The 16,079-nt window shown below is 39.7% G+C and overlaps 1 protein-coding gene across 2 annotated transcripts in view; it reads right to left on the reverse strand.

The window, feature by feature from the left end:
• Positions 1 to 6,705: 6,705 nt before the first annotated feature.
• trappc12 (trafficking protein particle complex subunit 12) overlaps positions 6,706 to 16,079 on the reverse strand; it is a 77,120-nt gene continuing 67,746 nt past the window's right edge. For both annotated transcript variants that reach the window (XM_078541680.1, XM_078541679.1), the window contains exons 10-12: positions 11,978 to 12,081; positions 9,400 to 9,487; positions 6,706 to 7,274 (exon numbers count right to left, since the gene is read on the reverse strand). In XM_078541680.1, coding sequence (XP_078397806.1) covers positions 7,032 to 7,274; positions 9,400 to 9,487; positions 11,978 to 12,081 — 435 coding nt within the window. In that variant the 3' untranslated portion in view covers positions 6,706 to 7,031. The remainder of the gene's footprint in view (positions 7,275 to 9,399; positions 9,488 to 11,977; positions 12,082 to 16,079) is intronic.

Raw genomic sequence — 16,079 nt, forward strand, 5'->3', positions numbered from 1 at the left:
TGCTCTTGAGAAGGTGGTGGTGAGCTGCCTTCTTGAACCACTGCAGTCCATGTGGCGTAGATGCACCCACAGTGCTGTTAGGGAGGGTGTTCCAGGATTTTGACCCAGCAACACTGAAGGAACGGCGATATATTTCCAAGTCAGGATGGTGAGTGGCTTGGAGGGGAACTTGCAGATGGTGGTGTTGTTATGATCGATGCAGTTGGTAAAACGGAGTTATTTAAAATTCCTAAAGGGAAACTTTAAACAATTGTCATAACCTATCATTTTAAATGTTACGTTTGAGATGCGACTCTAAATTCAGGAATCAGACCACCAGTTCTCCAGGTTTTACATTAATTGAAACATTTTATTAATTTTACACAGGTTAAAATATATAAGCACATGGCTACAAATTACTATTATCATAACTTTTAACAAATTCCCAAACTAATCTCCGTTAAGGCAACAGCAACCCATAGACTTAACCAAACACCAGGCAAAGCATTTTTACCTTACGATTTCAAAATGAGGTTCTTTTCACTGTGGAGCCAGTTGGAGGCTTACAGTTGCCTTTTGATCTCACATTGCCTCTGCTCTGCACACCCGAAAACTGCTGAAGTTATACCTACTGTCACTGATTGAATTCAAATTCTCATTGTTTCACCAGCCACTTTGAACTTCACCTTTTAACAGTGAAACCCCTTTCATAGTACCACTTTTATTAGTAATATAAACATATGACTTGGTATCTGCCAGATAGGTGTCAAGTCCTCTTGAATGCTCTATTCAAAAAATGTAAATGCATGCTCTCTCTCTTACATATCTCAAACTAGCACATATCAAAGCACCCAGCCTAATTGATTTTAATCCAGTTAAGACACACCAGCAGGCTAAACCTCTATCTTAATCGAAAAATATTTTCAAAATATATACATTAATAGCTTCATGACAGGTGTTCCCATCTGCTGCCCGTGACCATCTAGATGGTAGTGGTCATGGGTTTGGAAGGTGCTGTCGAAGGAGCCTTGGTGAATTCCTGCAGTGCATGCCTCCTGCTTTACAAGCAGGAACAGCTTCTCCCTATCTACTCTGTCCAGCCCACCTCATCATTTTGAACATCTCTATCAAATCTCCCCTTAGCCGCCTCCTCTCCGAAGAGAACAGTCCCAACCTCTCCAATCTTTCCTCATATCTGAAGTTTCTCATCCCTGGAATCATTCTTGTAAACCTCTTCTGCACTTTCTCCAATGTGTACACATCCTTCCTATAATGTGGCACCCAGAACTGTACACAATATACCAGCTGCGGCCTAATGAGTATCTTACATAAATTCAGCATAACTTCCTTGCTCTTGTAGTCTATGCCCCTATTAATAAAGCCCAGGAAATGATATGCTTTATTAACTGCCCTCTCCACCTATCCTGCCACCTTCAATGATCTATGCACATATACACCCAGATCTCTCTGCTCCTGCAACCCCTTCAAAATTTCACCATTTACTTTATATTGCCTGGCCATGTTCTTCCTACCAAAATTCATCACCTCACACTTCTTTGCGTTGAACTTCATCTGCCACCTATCTGCCCAATCCACCAATGAAAAACTGCCGTCGGTACCCATGTTGCCCTGTATATGATTCCAGATGCACAGCAATATGGTTGACTCGAAACTGTCCTCTGAAATGGCCCAGCAAGCCATTCAGTTGTATCAAATCACTGCAAAAAGGTAATAATAAAATTGACAGACCACCCAGCATTACCTTAAGCATCAGATTCTGACTTGACAGAGGCACAAATAGCCCAGTTGCCCCTCCAAAGTGTTCCTCACTTACATCTGGGAATGTGCACCAAAATTGGGAGAGCTGTCCTACAGGCTAGGCAAGTAACAGCCTGACATAGTCCTAATTAGCGAGTCCTCCATCACTATCCCTGTATCCCTGGGTATGTCCTGTTCCACTGGCAGAATAATCCCACAAGAGGTGATGGCAGAGTGGAATACAGTCAGGAGGTAGTTGCCCTGGGTGTCCTCAACATTGACATGAAGTCTTGTGGTATCAGGTTAATGAATCAGTACTTCTGCATGCTAAACACTTGGGAGGAAGCACTGAAGATAACAAGGTGAATTTCAACATATTCTGCGTGGTGGACTCCAATTTCACTGCAAAAGTTGCTTGGTTGCACCACCAGAGACTGCACTGGCTGAGTCCTGAGGGATATAACTGCCAGACTGGCAGGGGGTGAGTGGACCTAGAGGGAATAACCTACTTGACCTTATCCTTACCATCAACCTGGCACAGATGCATCTGTCAATGACAGTATTCTTAGGAGTGACTGCCCCATACTCCTTGAGGAGACAGAAGTCCCCTCTTTCCACTGAGGACACTCTTCATTGTGTTGTGTGACACTATCACTGTGCCCTATGAGAGATTCTGAATCTGACAGCTCACAACTGCGTATCTGAGAGGTGTGGTATCCCTCCATAATCTGTAACCTGTCTGTCCATTACCATCAAGAATATCTGAAATTGAGGAGCCAACCTGATGAAGCTTGAACTCAGGATTACATGCTAAACTGTGGAAACATCATGCTATAGACAGAGCTAAACAATCACACAATCAACCTATCAGATTGAAGCTCTGCAGTCCTGACACGTCATGAATGTTGGTGGACAATTATAAATTACCGGGAGGAGGAGGAGGCTCCACGAATATCCCCATCCTCAATGTTGGAGCCTGGAAGTTTAAGTGCAAAGGATGAGGCTGAAGTATTTGCAATATTAATCAGTCAGTGGGGATGAGTGGATGATCTATCTCAGCGGCCTCCTGAGGTCCCACCATCACAGAACCAGTCTTCAGCCAATTTGATTCACTCCATGTGATATCAAGAAATGGTCGAGGACATTGGATGCAGCAAACGCTTTGAGCCCCAACAACTTCCTGGCTTTTTGTGCTGAAGGCTTGTGCCCCCCAGCCAAGCTGTCCCAGGACAGCTAAAATACCTGACAATGTGAAGAATTGCTCAGGTATGTTTTGTCCACAAAAAGCAGGACAAATCCAATTACCATCTCATTAACATATTTTCAATCATCAGAAGTGGTAGATGTCATTGGTAGTGTTATCAAGTTGCACTTACCTATTCTCAGTTTGGGTTTTGTGAGGACCACTCACCTGCCTAGAAGAGTGCAGTTCCAAAAACACTCAAGCTTAACAACATCCAGGACAAAGCAGCCTACCCGGTCAGCACGTCATCCACCCCTTAAACATCTGCTCCAGTTAACACTGCCACACAGTGGCTGCAATGTCTACCATATACTAAATGCACTGCCACAACTCACCAAGGCTTCTCCAACAGCATGTCCTAAACCATTACAGCCTTAGTCCAAAACTCAACAAAAGAGCTCAGTTTCAGAGGTGAGGTGAGACTGACTATCCTTGACATCAAGGCAACATTTACCTGAGTGTGACACCAAGCAGCCCTTGTAAAATTGAAGTCAGTGGGGATCAGGAGAAACCGTTCCGCTGGTTGGAGTCATACATACCTAGCACAAAGATGGTAGTGGTCATTGGAGACCAATCATCCAGCCCTAGGACATCGCTGTAGGAGTTCCATAGGGCAGTGGCTGCTTCATTAATGACCTTCCTTCCAACATAATATCAATACTGATTATTGCACAGTGTTCAGTATCATTCATAATTCCTCAGATAATGAACTATTCCTGCATGCACCAAGACCTGGACAACATCCAAGCTTGGTTGTGTGTGGCACAAATGTTTTTTGCCACTTAAATGCCAATGATGATCTCCAACAAGAGAGTCTAACCATCTCCACCTGTCATTCAATGGCATTACCATCATCAAATACCCATCACCAACATCACCTTGGCATTACCATTGACCAGAAACTTGACTGGACTGGACACATTAATGCTGTGAATACAACAGCAGGTCAGAGACTAAGTATTGTACAGCGAGTGATACCTTTCGATACCCCAAAGCCTTTCTATCGTCTACAAGGTAGCAGTCAGGAGTGTGATGGAATAATCTTCACCTGCCTAGAAGAATGCAGTTCCAAAAACACTCAAGCTTAACAACATCCAGGACAAAGCAGCCTACCTGATCAGCACTTCATCCACCACCTTAAACATCCACTCCAATTAACGCTGCCACACAGTGGCTGCAATGTCTACCATATACTAGATGCACTGCCACAACTCACCAAGGTTTCTTCAACAGCACGTCCTAAACCAGTGACCTCTACCTAGATGGACAAGTGCAGCAGACGTATAGGAACACCAGCACGTCCAAGTTCTCCTTCATGCCACAGACCATCCTGACTTGGAAATATATTGACATTTCTTTATCGTCACTGAGTCAAAATCCCAAACTCCTTACCCTTCAGTACATCTACATCTAAGTCAGGTTGATCTACAGTTTGGATGGGGATTGTGTAAGATTGACTAGCTTGTTGTTCAGGCTCAAACTCTCAGAATAGCCAACCAAGATACTAGCAGGTCCACAGCTGCCTATGAAATTGTACACCATGAGCAGCCATCGTCCAAAGAAGAAAGGGAAAATAAACCTTTTTTTGCATTAAAAAACGTGGGGTCAGTTTTTGCTGAACGCTTTAGACACTTAAGGGGCGGTCATGACAAGGTTTTAAGCTGAAGCATCAGTTTAGCTCACATTTAGTGCACCATCCTGGTAAAGGAGCTGAATCCAGTGTCAGGAACAGCTGCCCTGAGGATCTTAAAACAGCTGATTGCCACTTAACGCTAGCATTCATTAAGGAGGCTGTACAGCATTTTGGTCACCAGCACTTCAACTAATGATGTCGTCTAACAATGACCAGCTGTTGGGATTGAACACACGTTGATGTGGATTTCAAGCACTACTTACTCAGTTCTGAATAAGTCATTGGACCTGAAATGTAACCTTGATTCTCTCTCCACAGATACTGCCAGACCTGCTGAGTTTTTCCAGCACTTTGTTTTTATTACTACTTTAAGGGATACTTATCATTTAATGATCATTGCTGCTGGAGCTGGGAGGAAGTCCTCTGAAACACCAGGAGGTTTCCTAGGACATTATGTCAAGGCTTCAGCACTTGAGGTAGATTTATTCCAGTAATTCTCTTGAGGACTTCATTTATAAAGAGTAAATGTCGTGCTGCACCTCTTGGAAAAATCATCAGAAGGGAGTGCTTGGTCATGGGCTGCTTGCTAGAGGTACTGCTCATCAAGGAATAGGTCGTCTTGAGGCCAGACAGAACAGCACCAGTTGCAGCAGGAGAGACAGGAAGGTGAGGAGGGCAAGGTGATGTCTTTCCTCACTGCGGGTCATCTCTTTCTCTAGATCTCCAATGCCACATCCAAGAACCCGTGCACCCCCACCCCCTCAGTGTGTGAGCCATCCTGGAACCTGCTGCAGGCAGCCAGCCAACTCCACACCTTCAGTGGAAGTGCACGAGAGGACCCCACCTATATTGCTCCATGAAAATTACTTCCAATCAGCATTTGAGTGCTAAAACCTGTAGTGGTGTCTGTTTAGTACCTACAGGAAAGTTCAAATTATGATCATCAGCAATTCGGTTCAAAAGTGAGTGCTACATTTGGACTTTCAAACAAGCTAGTCTTATTAGCAATTCACCACTTGTTACCTGTTTTCATTCTGACTAAATAACTCTCAAAACTTGGAAATGGATCCAGAGGTGGTATTTACTTAATGAGAAACATTTGGATTGACACTGGGGAAGCTCATTACAGGCTACAATATACTACATTTCAAATTTAGCTGCGGGAAATATTTCTTCACATCCTAGACACTGAGAAAAACATTTCTTCCCTCAAATGTTGGTACTTACTGATCAAACCCAAATATAATTTGTATCAAGCCTTCTTGCAGATTAAAAATTGTACATGTCAGTGTCATTTTTTAATGCCCTGGAGGGTACTATTTACTCCACTTAGAAATTAAAGCATGCACTAACAATTGATGGTCAAGTCTTTCCTTGGCAATGTTGTTACATGTTTGCAAGCGTTCAATCCGGTATCCTCTCCTCCCCTTTGTAAATCCTGATCTTAGAGTTTGAATATGGTGTTTTATATAGCTAAATTGCAGTCCAAAACCTAAGCAACTATAGAATTTATTTTTTAAAAGTTACTTTTGGCAGCTATACGTAATGTGGAAGACATGCAACAACATGCCAATGGCAAATTCCTTGGATGTGGAGTTGACTGTTAACCTTTGTCATATTGTGTTGTTCGTGGAGCTATTAGCAGCATACACAAAAGAATATGCACAAACTAAAATCTATAAATGTCTCTGCATTGATGATGCATTTTTGTTTCTCGATTCCAGAAGCTCCAAATATTTCATAATAGAATTCATCTGGTATCCTGTTTTTGTCCTTGACAATGGATTAAATTTTCTATAACATGTGCTGTGGAGTAGAAGTATTGAATAGACAGAAACAGACCTGAAGGTTTGTAGCTCCCTTTTAGGAAGGATGAAGCTGTGCTATACCTGTCCACCAAGCAAGGGGTGGCCTGTAGTTTTAACATTGGTCCTGGACTTGTGCCCATGTTTCTGGTATAACATAAAAATGTACCTCTTAAAGGTCAATCTCTCTCAGTCATCTTTTTTAAAATCCCTCTCTCAGCAAGCAAGGTAAAGCATGGTGAAGAGTGGGAGAGAAAGACAATGTGAATAAATGCCAAGTATAAATGTGATTTTCATATTTGTGTTTATTTAAAATTACATAGCAATCTTCTCATTCTTCTAACAACCAATTCAGAGCAGCCCTGGTCAGGATGTATGGTGAAAGGACCAGCAGAAGGAGCAAAAAATAATACAAAATTGAGCGAGGAATTGAAATCTGAATCTGTTCTCTTATCGCTACCAAAACAGAAGCTGTTGTTGCAAGATACTCCACTTGCAGATCATTTACTTGGAATACAGACAGTATCAGTTGTAGCTAAAATATTAAAATATTTACACATTTACATCTTTAAAGTTACAATGGCTAATTACAAACTGGACAAAATGAGCAGTTTCACAGTAGCTTTAGACACTGAACATTAAAGCTGTCTCCTTCACGACAGGCCACTGACTCCAGCAAACTCTGCTTTTTCTGCATACTACGAGATGATTCAAGCTCATACATAGTGGTCAGATTAAAAAGAACACTTTCATGCAGGTAGTGTTTGGGATCCTGCTGTACAAGTCCTTCCAGCTGCCTGAGGGAGTCCTTCAGTTTTCCCAAGTACAGCAAACATACGGCTGCATTATTATTCGCCTGTGAGGAAGAACATGTAAAAATGGCAGAAACATGCCAAATGATTGATTTAATTAATGAGCACACCTGCAGCTGTGTGCCACAGCTATCAAATAGACTTAGCTCCTCTATGTTAGTCTGAAAGGTGTTTTGTTAAAATGCTCTATTATTTTATTTTCATAACTATTTCATCACAGAATGAAGTCTTTCAACCCAATACATCTGTGCGAGCTCATCCCATTCTGCTGCTCTTTCCACATTCCCTTTAATATTTTTCAAGTGTTTAATTCCCCTTAAATGTAATAATTTTCTTGGCTTCAATAGCCACTTACTGTAATGAATATCATGTTCTAATAACCATGGGGGAAAAGATCTTGTAACCTATTTATGTTTCTAAATGAATCCTAAATATTCGTGCTGTCCTACGCGATTAAAATTATAAATGCATCGGAAAGTAGATTCTGAAGATGACTAAAATGTACAATGTAGCATAGATGGTTTACGGGCTGATGACATTTCTTAGCAAACACACAAAAGAAGTTTGTGGAGTCTGGGTGTGAAAGGAGTACAAATGGAGGGAGAGTTTAAGGGGAACAACAGAGGTTTCAAAATAATTTTGGAGAGGCAATTTGTCCAGCACTGAGAAGGCAAACATGCCTAAGGCACTAGAAGACCAGAAGATAAGCACACAGGTCAATAGTACATAAAATGGGAAACAGCTTTTTAAGAGGGGGGCACTTTGCTTTACCCAAAGAAGAGGAAAAATACTTGACAATAAGCAAAGCAATAAAGTACTTCCTAAGCTGACAAAAGGCATGTTTGTTGAGTAGTACTGGGATAAATGTGTAGTCGAATATCAAGGAGCTAGATGATGACAATCTTTTGGGGGGTAATTTTAACATGATCGTCAAAAACCACAATTATACAGTATCTCTAGAAGGAATTTTTCATTAAAAAATATATTCTCAAAGTAAAATAACGAAGAAGATGACAAAAGAAGAACAGCTCAAAGCACACAACACGGAAGATGCAGCATTTCCTGTCCCATAAACACGGCGGACTTGCAGCTGAGTTTCTAAAACAGGATATTTTCAGAAAGTGTAAAAATACTTCAAATACTGTGAAAATTACAACTGAATACTGTCACGAAGCTAACAATTTTTCATATTATTGTGATTTATTGTAAAGTAGGTTTATGGGCATGAGTGTAGGTGCTTCTGTCTGTGATTTAATTGAATTAGAGCTAGATAGACTGCAAGCTTGAAATTATCAAAAGTAGTTAGGAGAAAAGGCCATTTGAAATGCTAATGAGTGAACATGGATGAGGGCTTAGCGTGTAGGATGTGAAGAAAATTTGCATTTTTAGATGTGAAGGGGTTGTTTAGGTTTCAAAGGGATGATAGGATGTTTATAACTAACAAGATAAGCAAGGCCAAGCATGTATGTTTATTTTTTCCAAAGGTACTGACCATATTGGCAATATGAGAGATTTTTATATTATGGGAAAAGTAAATTTCTAATGACTTATAGAACAATGGAATTTACAGATTAAGGAGAGAGAAACATATAGAAAGGATGGAAGGTGATGTTGTGTGACCGTGTGAGACGAAAGGTACAGTGTGTGAAACAGTCCTTGGGGAACAGCCTCCAGCCACTTTAGCAGAAGTCTGCTGTGTCCAGTAATTAAAGTTGTGTTACAAGCCTTTGGAATTCCATTGTAGTGTTTGTGCTGTGGTAACCTTGCTGGGTTAATTTTATAATTTCAAATCTATTTTGGACTGTTGCCTTAAAGGGGATGTGTAGTTGGGAGCCTGTTTAATTAAGAATTTTGGGAACTGTTAAGACTAAATAACTGTGTAACTGTAATCCTGTGTGTGTGTTTTGTTTTTTTTCCTTTTGTTAATAAATGTTTTAATTTCATTTTAAAATCTCTAAAGATGTGAGTGGGCTCAATTCTTCTGAATTCAGTGCATTAGCCTTCTGGTAACAAATACAAATTGTAAAACCGTTGTGATAGCGTGGTTAAGTTTCCCTTTTGGATTTGGTCCACCGGGCATATATCGCCTGCCACATCATAACAGTACTACTGAACTAGGTCACCACGTGTGTAAAAATATTAAACAACACACCATAGGCTCTCACTTACCACTGGATTGCTTGGGTCTAATTTGGTAACTTCAGTGAAGAATTTATGGGCTTCAGCAAAGTTATTCTGACCAAGATGGAGGAATGCTCTAATGCAAGAAATAAAACATTTCAGCACCAACTCTTTGTTATTATTATATTACTGAATTAAAAGCAACAAAATCACAACAAATGAAATCAGACTAATATGAAGTACTTCAACAGGTTATGCTCAGAATTTAGGCCAGATCCTCACAGGGGTGTGACGGAGAGGAGGTGGATCTACTTCATGGTTTTGCTTCTTGTTATACAAAGCAAATCATCACTGTGTTAGAAATCTTCAGCAACTCCTCAGTCAAAACATTCTTTTGAGTGCGTGTGCAAGGTATGTTATATAGCACAGCAGAATGTAGCACTAAGATGCATTAAAAATTAAGCATCCTTTGGGGCTTGAAACACACCAATACTCAGCACCAGAAAGGATTGTACTGCCCCGAGTTATATGGTTTTCACTAGCTGTGCCCTGTTGTACACTATCATCCCTTAGCTGCTGCCACATTTTAAATTTACTTCAGTATAAAAATAGAAAATACACCATAGTGAGTTAAAGGTTGTGGAGAATGTTTCAAACAGAGAGCAAAAATGTAGTTTAGGGGAAGCTGAATTCCTGAGATTGGAAGATACATATTGGTAGGTAGCCAGAACGCGTTTAATTCAACAATTTGACGACCAAACCACCAAAATATCTTTCGCAAGTTTACCCCCCCCTCCCCAAAAATCCTGAAGAGAAACTTCTACCACATGCATACATGCACACAAATGCCTGTTGGAGCTAACTTCTAAGAACCTGTACAAGGTTCCAGTTTATGGGAGTGCATTGCTGTAATTATGCACTAATTTCCAGCTACGCTTCCTTTATGCCATACTACAGAAAGCCTGCTGCTAGACCGCTACCGATGTTGTTCATTAAAAAAGCTGATTGAAGACACGTTAAAGCAGCTTGGGCTTTGCTAGCCCCAACTCTGATGAGATTGTATTGTTCTGTCAGGAGACTGTGGTTACAGATTTAATTTTTAACCACTCTGTAGTGAATTGCATTTGAAATACATCAGCAAGCTGCCCTCTGTGTTGCCTTTGTGGTGCAGCTTTTAGTGAGTTATTTTTAAAAAAACACTAGCATCAGCAGTTCTAATTAAATATGTGTTTCGACTTTGAGTATCTGTTGCGAAAGGCAAAAAACCAGTTTGGTTGCAAGTATGGGTTAGCAAGTGATGGAATAACTATAAGGCACTAAAGCTGAAATACATTAACATTAAAAGATAACTAAAGAAGAAGAATCAAAACAGAATAAAACAGTCAAGATAAAGATAACAAAATTCACTGCTCTTGCAGCAAAGGACTGGAGTCAAAAACATATAAAGTGACTGAAACAGAAATCGGGGAGCGCAAATTTGATAAAGTAATAAGAGACAGGTGAAAGGCAATAATTGAAAGCATAAATACACAAGCATTAGCCATGATCATCTCTATTTCAAGGTTATGATACAGCCTCAGTTGACAAATTATTAAACTCTAATAAGGACAGCAGGATGTGTATTATAAAAATAAATTGCCCTCTGCTGAAACATCAAGCTGTTCTATAATCTTTTACCCATGTATTATATGGACAGGTTTTCAAATGGCCAGCAAATTAATGCCTTGAATTTTGCGATAGGAATAACAGTGAGGTTGTCAAATGAAGGACTAAGTTGGATAGCAACTTCCGGTATCTGCATGTGTGCAGTTAAACATGGAAGTCAGGGAGCTCCTGTCGATTTGCTCTGCTCCTCTATAAGCTTTGCTGCAACAATGCCTCACTGAAAGACTCGGTCTTGCAATTCAAACAAATGAAGGGTATGAAATTGCAGTACTTGCCCACCAGTTACCCAGTAAAACACACTAGAAAAAGTTAGAGCTTGTCCATTCAAGTTCAAGTGTATTTTTAATGGCTTACTAAGTGTTATTTACAGTCAAACAGTCTCTCTGGCACTGAAAATTAACTCTGATAAGTATGGGCTCTCATTCCTTCATATCTAAAAATATTAAAATATATATTCTTTTGTCTTTCTCTCTCAACACCATCTTCTTTTCCCTCTCTTTTTGTGTTTTCTATGCATAATTTTACATGGAATTAAATATTCTACCTTACATTTTCCGGTTTAGACTGTCTCAGTAAGGGTTCTTCAGTCCAATTGGTTGAGGAGACTTGTTGCTTGCCCTGCTTACACAGCCCCAGATCGCGTGTTGTACTCCTAATTACCTAATTAACCATAAGTTGCTACGCAAAAGCCCATGAAAAGTCCATATGCAGCTGTAAGAATGACACAAGCCGCTTACTCACCACTGACTGCAAAATCCATGCAATACATCTTCCACTTGTGGCAGATAGTGCCCCATGTGAGCTGTGTTATCAGCATCTCTTGTGAAACTGTGAAATAGCTTGCAATACTTCACCATATTCTCCAATATTAACACAGGGGTTTTGAACACCATATGAAATGATGGGACCCAGACAATGAACTGGAATCTACACACTTGAAAATATATCTTGTATGACTTACCTGTTCATTTGAATGATTATATTCTGCTGCAATTCATTTCCTAACCTTGGAGATACTTTCTCAACTTCTTGAAAATATTTCTCAGCTGTTTTGATGTCACCAATCTAAATACAGAAGAAGTACAATATTGAGGTACCCAATTTAAATCACAAGGCACACACGCCAGTGTCATAATCTAGGCAGAACAATTTTGATTTTTTTTAGTTAAAAGGAAAGGTAACTTGGCATAAAAATCCTCTCTCAACATTCGTTAACAAATGTGATTTAAAACACTATATCCGCCAATCCCCACACTATCCACAAGCCATTCCAAACAACTCATATTATCAACTTCAACGGCTGTTCCCGGTAACCTATTGTATGAGAGAGGTGCAAAAGAAACAGTATAAGGTTTCTCTCCGGAATTGATGTCACAGACGAAAAGAAAATGAATTGAGTTTTTATTATATAAAACTGAATACACAAACGAAGAAGAAAACTCTGGCAATAGATAGATTGTATGCTCAGTAAGTGGAATAAATGGGCAAATCCAATTGCAGCGCAATGCTTTGAAAATGCCAAATACCCAAATCTCACCTCCTGTTCTACATAAATGGAACATGCAATAGCTTTTTACACAGAATGATAAGAGGTTATTTTTTCCTGGATCCCAATGGTTCATCTGATAAACAGGATGTGTAACTGAGCCATAGATCAGAAAATCCCTGGTTTCCATTTTCAGGCCATGATAGTTCTGTTTACATCAGGTTGCTCGAGTAGAAATCTGCCCTGTAACGGCCCCAAGGTGGAAAAAGTGCAAGATTTACCATTTAAGCTTGGGTAGGTTAGGGGATTGAGTGACGTGGAATTGGTAATGCAAAATGAAATATTACTTAATCACAGTGGACTACTAACAACACTACATCTCTAATAAGCTTCACTCTTGCAATGGTTGATGGAGAGGAGGGGGTTGAGAGGAGGGGTAGAAGATTTCAACTTCCAACAAAAATGGGCATGAAGTTGGTGGAACAGCCCCAATGGTCACTCAAAGTTAGTGTCAATGGGAATGCTTTTCCTCCTGAACCCACAAACTAAAGAGAAGGGTTTGTAGAGCAGTCCCAAGCCCACTGGTTAGGCTATTCACTGTCCAGTACAAGTGGGCTGCCCACTTCCACTTTAAAATTCCAAGCCTGGTCTATGTATGTAATCAGCTTCCTATCCAAAACAGGCAAACGTGTACATGCATTAAGTGAGCCTTAAATATCCTCACAGATAGTCCTCTGGCTGGCCATTTATCAGGTAATAGTTGAAAAAAGCCCCTGCTATCTCTCGGATCACCCTCTTCCCTGAGTTCAATTGCATGGAATACTTACCAACCACAGTAACTGTGTGCCTTGTTACTACAGTCTGCTGCTTTGTGCCTGCACCACAGGAAAACTAATACAATTTCCATTCTAATTTCAAACTCCAATAATTTAATCTTTACCAATGAGCAATTACCAAAAAAATGAACAATTTGGTTCAAGCTCAAATTTGCATGGCATGCACTTTTCTCATTCTGTGAATCATGACCAACTTAGTTTTGCAATAGACAAGCCTAGATGACTAAATAGAAACCTAAAATTTGAAATGTAGTTGTGAATCCATATCTTTCTGACATCTACTTAGTATCCAGAAGGCAACATAAATTGAAGAACATATATACTCCTCTGCATGTGATCTATGTTTTCATCTACTGCCTGTGTTGCATTAACATCTTAGAAACAAGGTTAATGTACTTTTAACAATTGTTTGACAAGTACGAATACAACAGATGCATAATTACTCAATGGCATGATCTGCGACTTATGCTGTAAATTACACTATTTCGTGCCATGATCTTTTCGTGAAAATTTACTTTTTCCAGGAAATTCTGCAGTAATTTGAATATGCCACAGTGAACATAAATGATGAATCAGGGACCTCAGAAACAACACATCTACCTCATCTGCATCAATCAATCAGATAAATATTACATTGATGAAATACATAGGATTCTGATTTGTTTTCACTATACTGAACTTGATCACTTGCAGAAAATTGTTTAAACTTTGGACATACTAGTTGCCATATTCAGTTTTCTAGGTTCTAGAATATTCTAGGTTACAGATTTCATTTTTTTAACCAGTTATTTAAGAGATGGCATTAGCAATTTAAGCTGATTAAAATGGAAGTGGGGGGAAAGGTTAATGTTGAAGTTGGACCTTGTTCACCAGTTTTTCAAGTGCAAACAGGGCAAAAATGTCCAATTTTGGGAGCTATGTTTCACACCCCAGAGATGACTGAAATATGTCCCACAGCAGAATGATTTATGATATTCAGGAAAATCTGCCGGCTTCCTCAAACATATGTACGTACTAACGAGAGGTCTGATATCTTTTTAAGGATTCCCGTCTTAGAAAATGGTTAGAATCTGAGCGCCATTCAGTTTATCTGCTTTCTGTGCGGCATAACAAGTATCCCTTAAAGGGACTGTGGGAGACTGCCAATGTAATGGTAACTTTTTAAACTTCCCATAAGGTGAAGCCAGTAGGAGCATGAGTGCTCATTCTAACTTCACAGCACCATTGCCGGCCTCTGCCATTTACTGTTTCCCCTCACACCGTTCACCTGGCCCAAACTAGTCTAGCAAAAACCACTGTGCTGCCTCAAAAGGACCAACAGGCACCTGCAATTCGCCAAAACTATTCAGATAAGGCCTGAGGTCCAATTTAAATAGGTCTTGGGCTTCTGATGCATGCCGCAAGTGTAACAACCATTTTAAGCCAGAAAACGTGCCTTAACTAATTTTTCTTTCAGTCTCACTTTCATCAAGGGCAGGTGCTTGCACTTCAATGCCCTACATCCCACACACAATGTGTACTAAACCTAATGAATAATGACAAACAAATATTTTATTAGGTTTCACTCAAGGAGGGCAGAGATTTTCTTTTAAACTGATGAATTTAAGTACATTCCACAGTTACTCATCAAGTGGCTTGGTGAGAAAACTGAAGTAAATCAGGGAAATTTAAAATCAGGGCTAACTTAATTGGTGGGGTTGAACAATGATAATTTTCCACAACTTTAGTGAGGCCATCACTGGAGCACTGCGAAAACCGCAGGTAATTCTGGGCCAATGTTCTTTCTAATACTCAACATGGAGACTAACTGTAGACATTATTGAATCATAATTTTGAAATTCATAAATTTTTTTCAGTTGCTTTAATAACAATGTACACACGTTAAAAAAAAACCTTCAGAAAGCCATCATGAGGGCAAACCCCCTCCAAACCCATGCATTAAACAGTGGATATTAGTGTAAAAGGGTAATGAAAATCATAGCTTCTCTTCCTTGTAGGCCATATGCTCGAAAGGAACTGAAAATGTCTTGCAACAAATTAAGAGTCAAGAAATAATGCAAGAAGAGTTGGGGAGAGAAGGAATCAATGGAATCCATTCCAAAAAGGCACCATGGCCCAATATTGTAAGAATGCTTGCTAGCATGATCTCTTCATTTCCCATATCAGCCATTTGTATGACTGCGCGAAGTTCAACTGCCTGTTTAGTGCAGAATTATAGGCAATTTGGTGCTGTGGAACTGGACTTAAACTTCCCAAAACATTTCTGCTCGGAAACTTTACAGCTGTCAGAGAGATCATTTTCATCATCCAGGGCTAAATTCAAAGCCAGATCTCAGAGGTGAATCAACAACGTTCCAACTCACTGCGCCACAAAAAATACTGGCATAATTGTGTTTTTACCAGTGTTTACTTCACTGATGCATTGTAGAAATGTTTTGGGGTTTTTAATTTTGTTTTGATCTCATAAGTCTGCAGCCTAGCTTCGTATAGGAGCAATAATATTAAATTATTTAGTTACAGCTTGCTGCATGGAGATCAATACCTCACACTCACAGCTGCACCCTGTATACAGGATGCTTGCAAACATGAAACGTGTTAGTGAGAGAAATGCTTCTAGGTATAAGTTACTTTTAGTTTTAAGCAACATCTGCATGAAAACATATGCATTCATCTTTCTATAGTGTAAACTTATCTTAATTGTTTTTATTTTAACGTTACAGACTTATTTTAAACTAAAATAC

This window comes from Cetorhinus maximus, chromosome 5, assembly GCF_964194155.1.
Source record: "Cetorhinus maximus chromosome 5, sCetMax3.hap1.1, whole genome shotgun sequence".
Taxonomy (NCBI): Eukaryota; Metazoa; Chordata; class Chondrichthyes; order Lamniformes; family Cetorhinidae; genus Cetorhinus; species Cetorhinus maximus.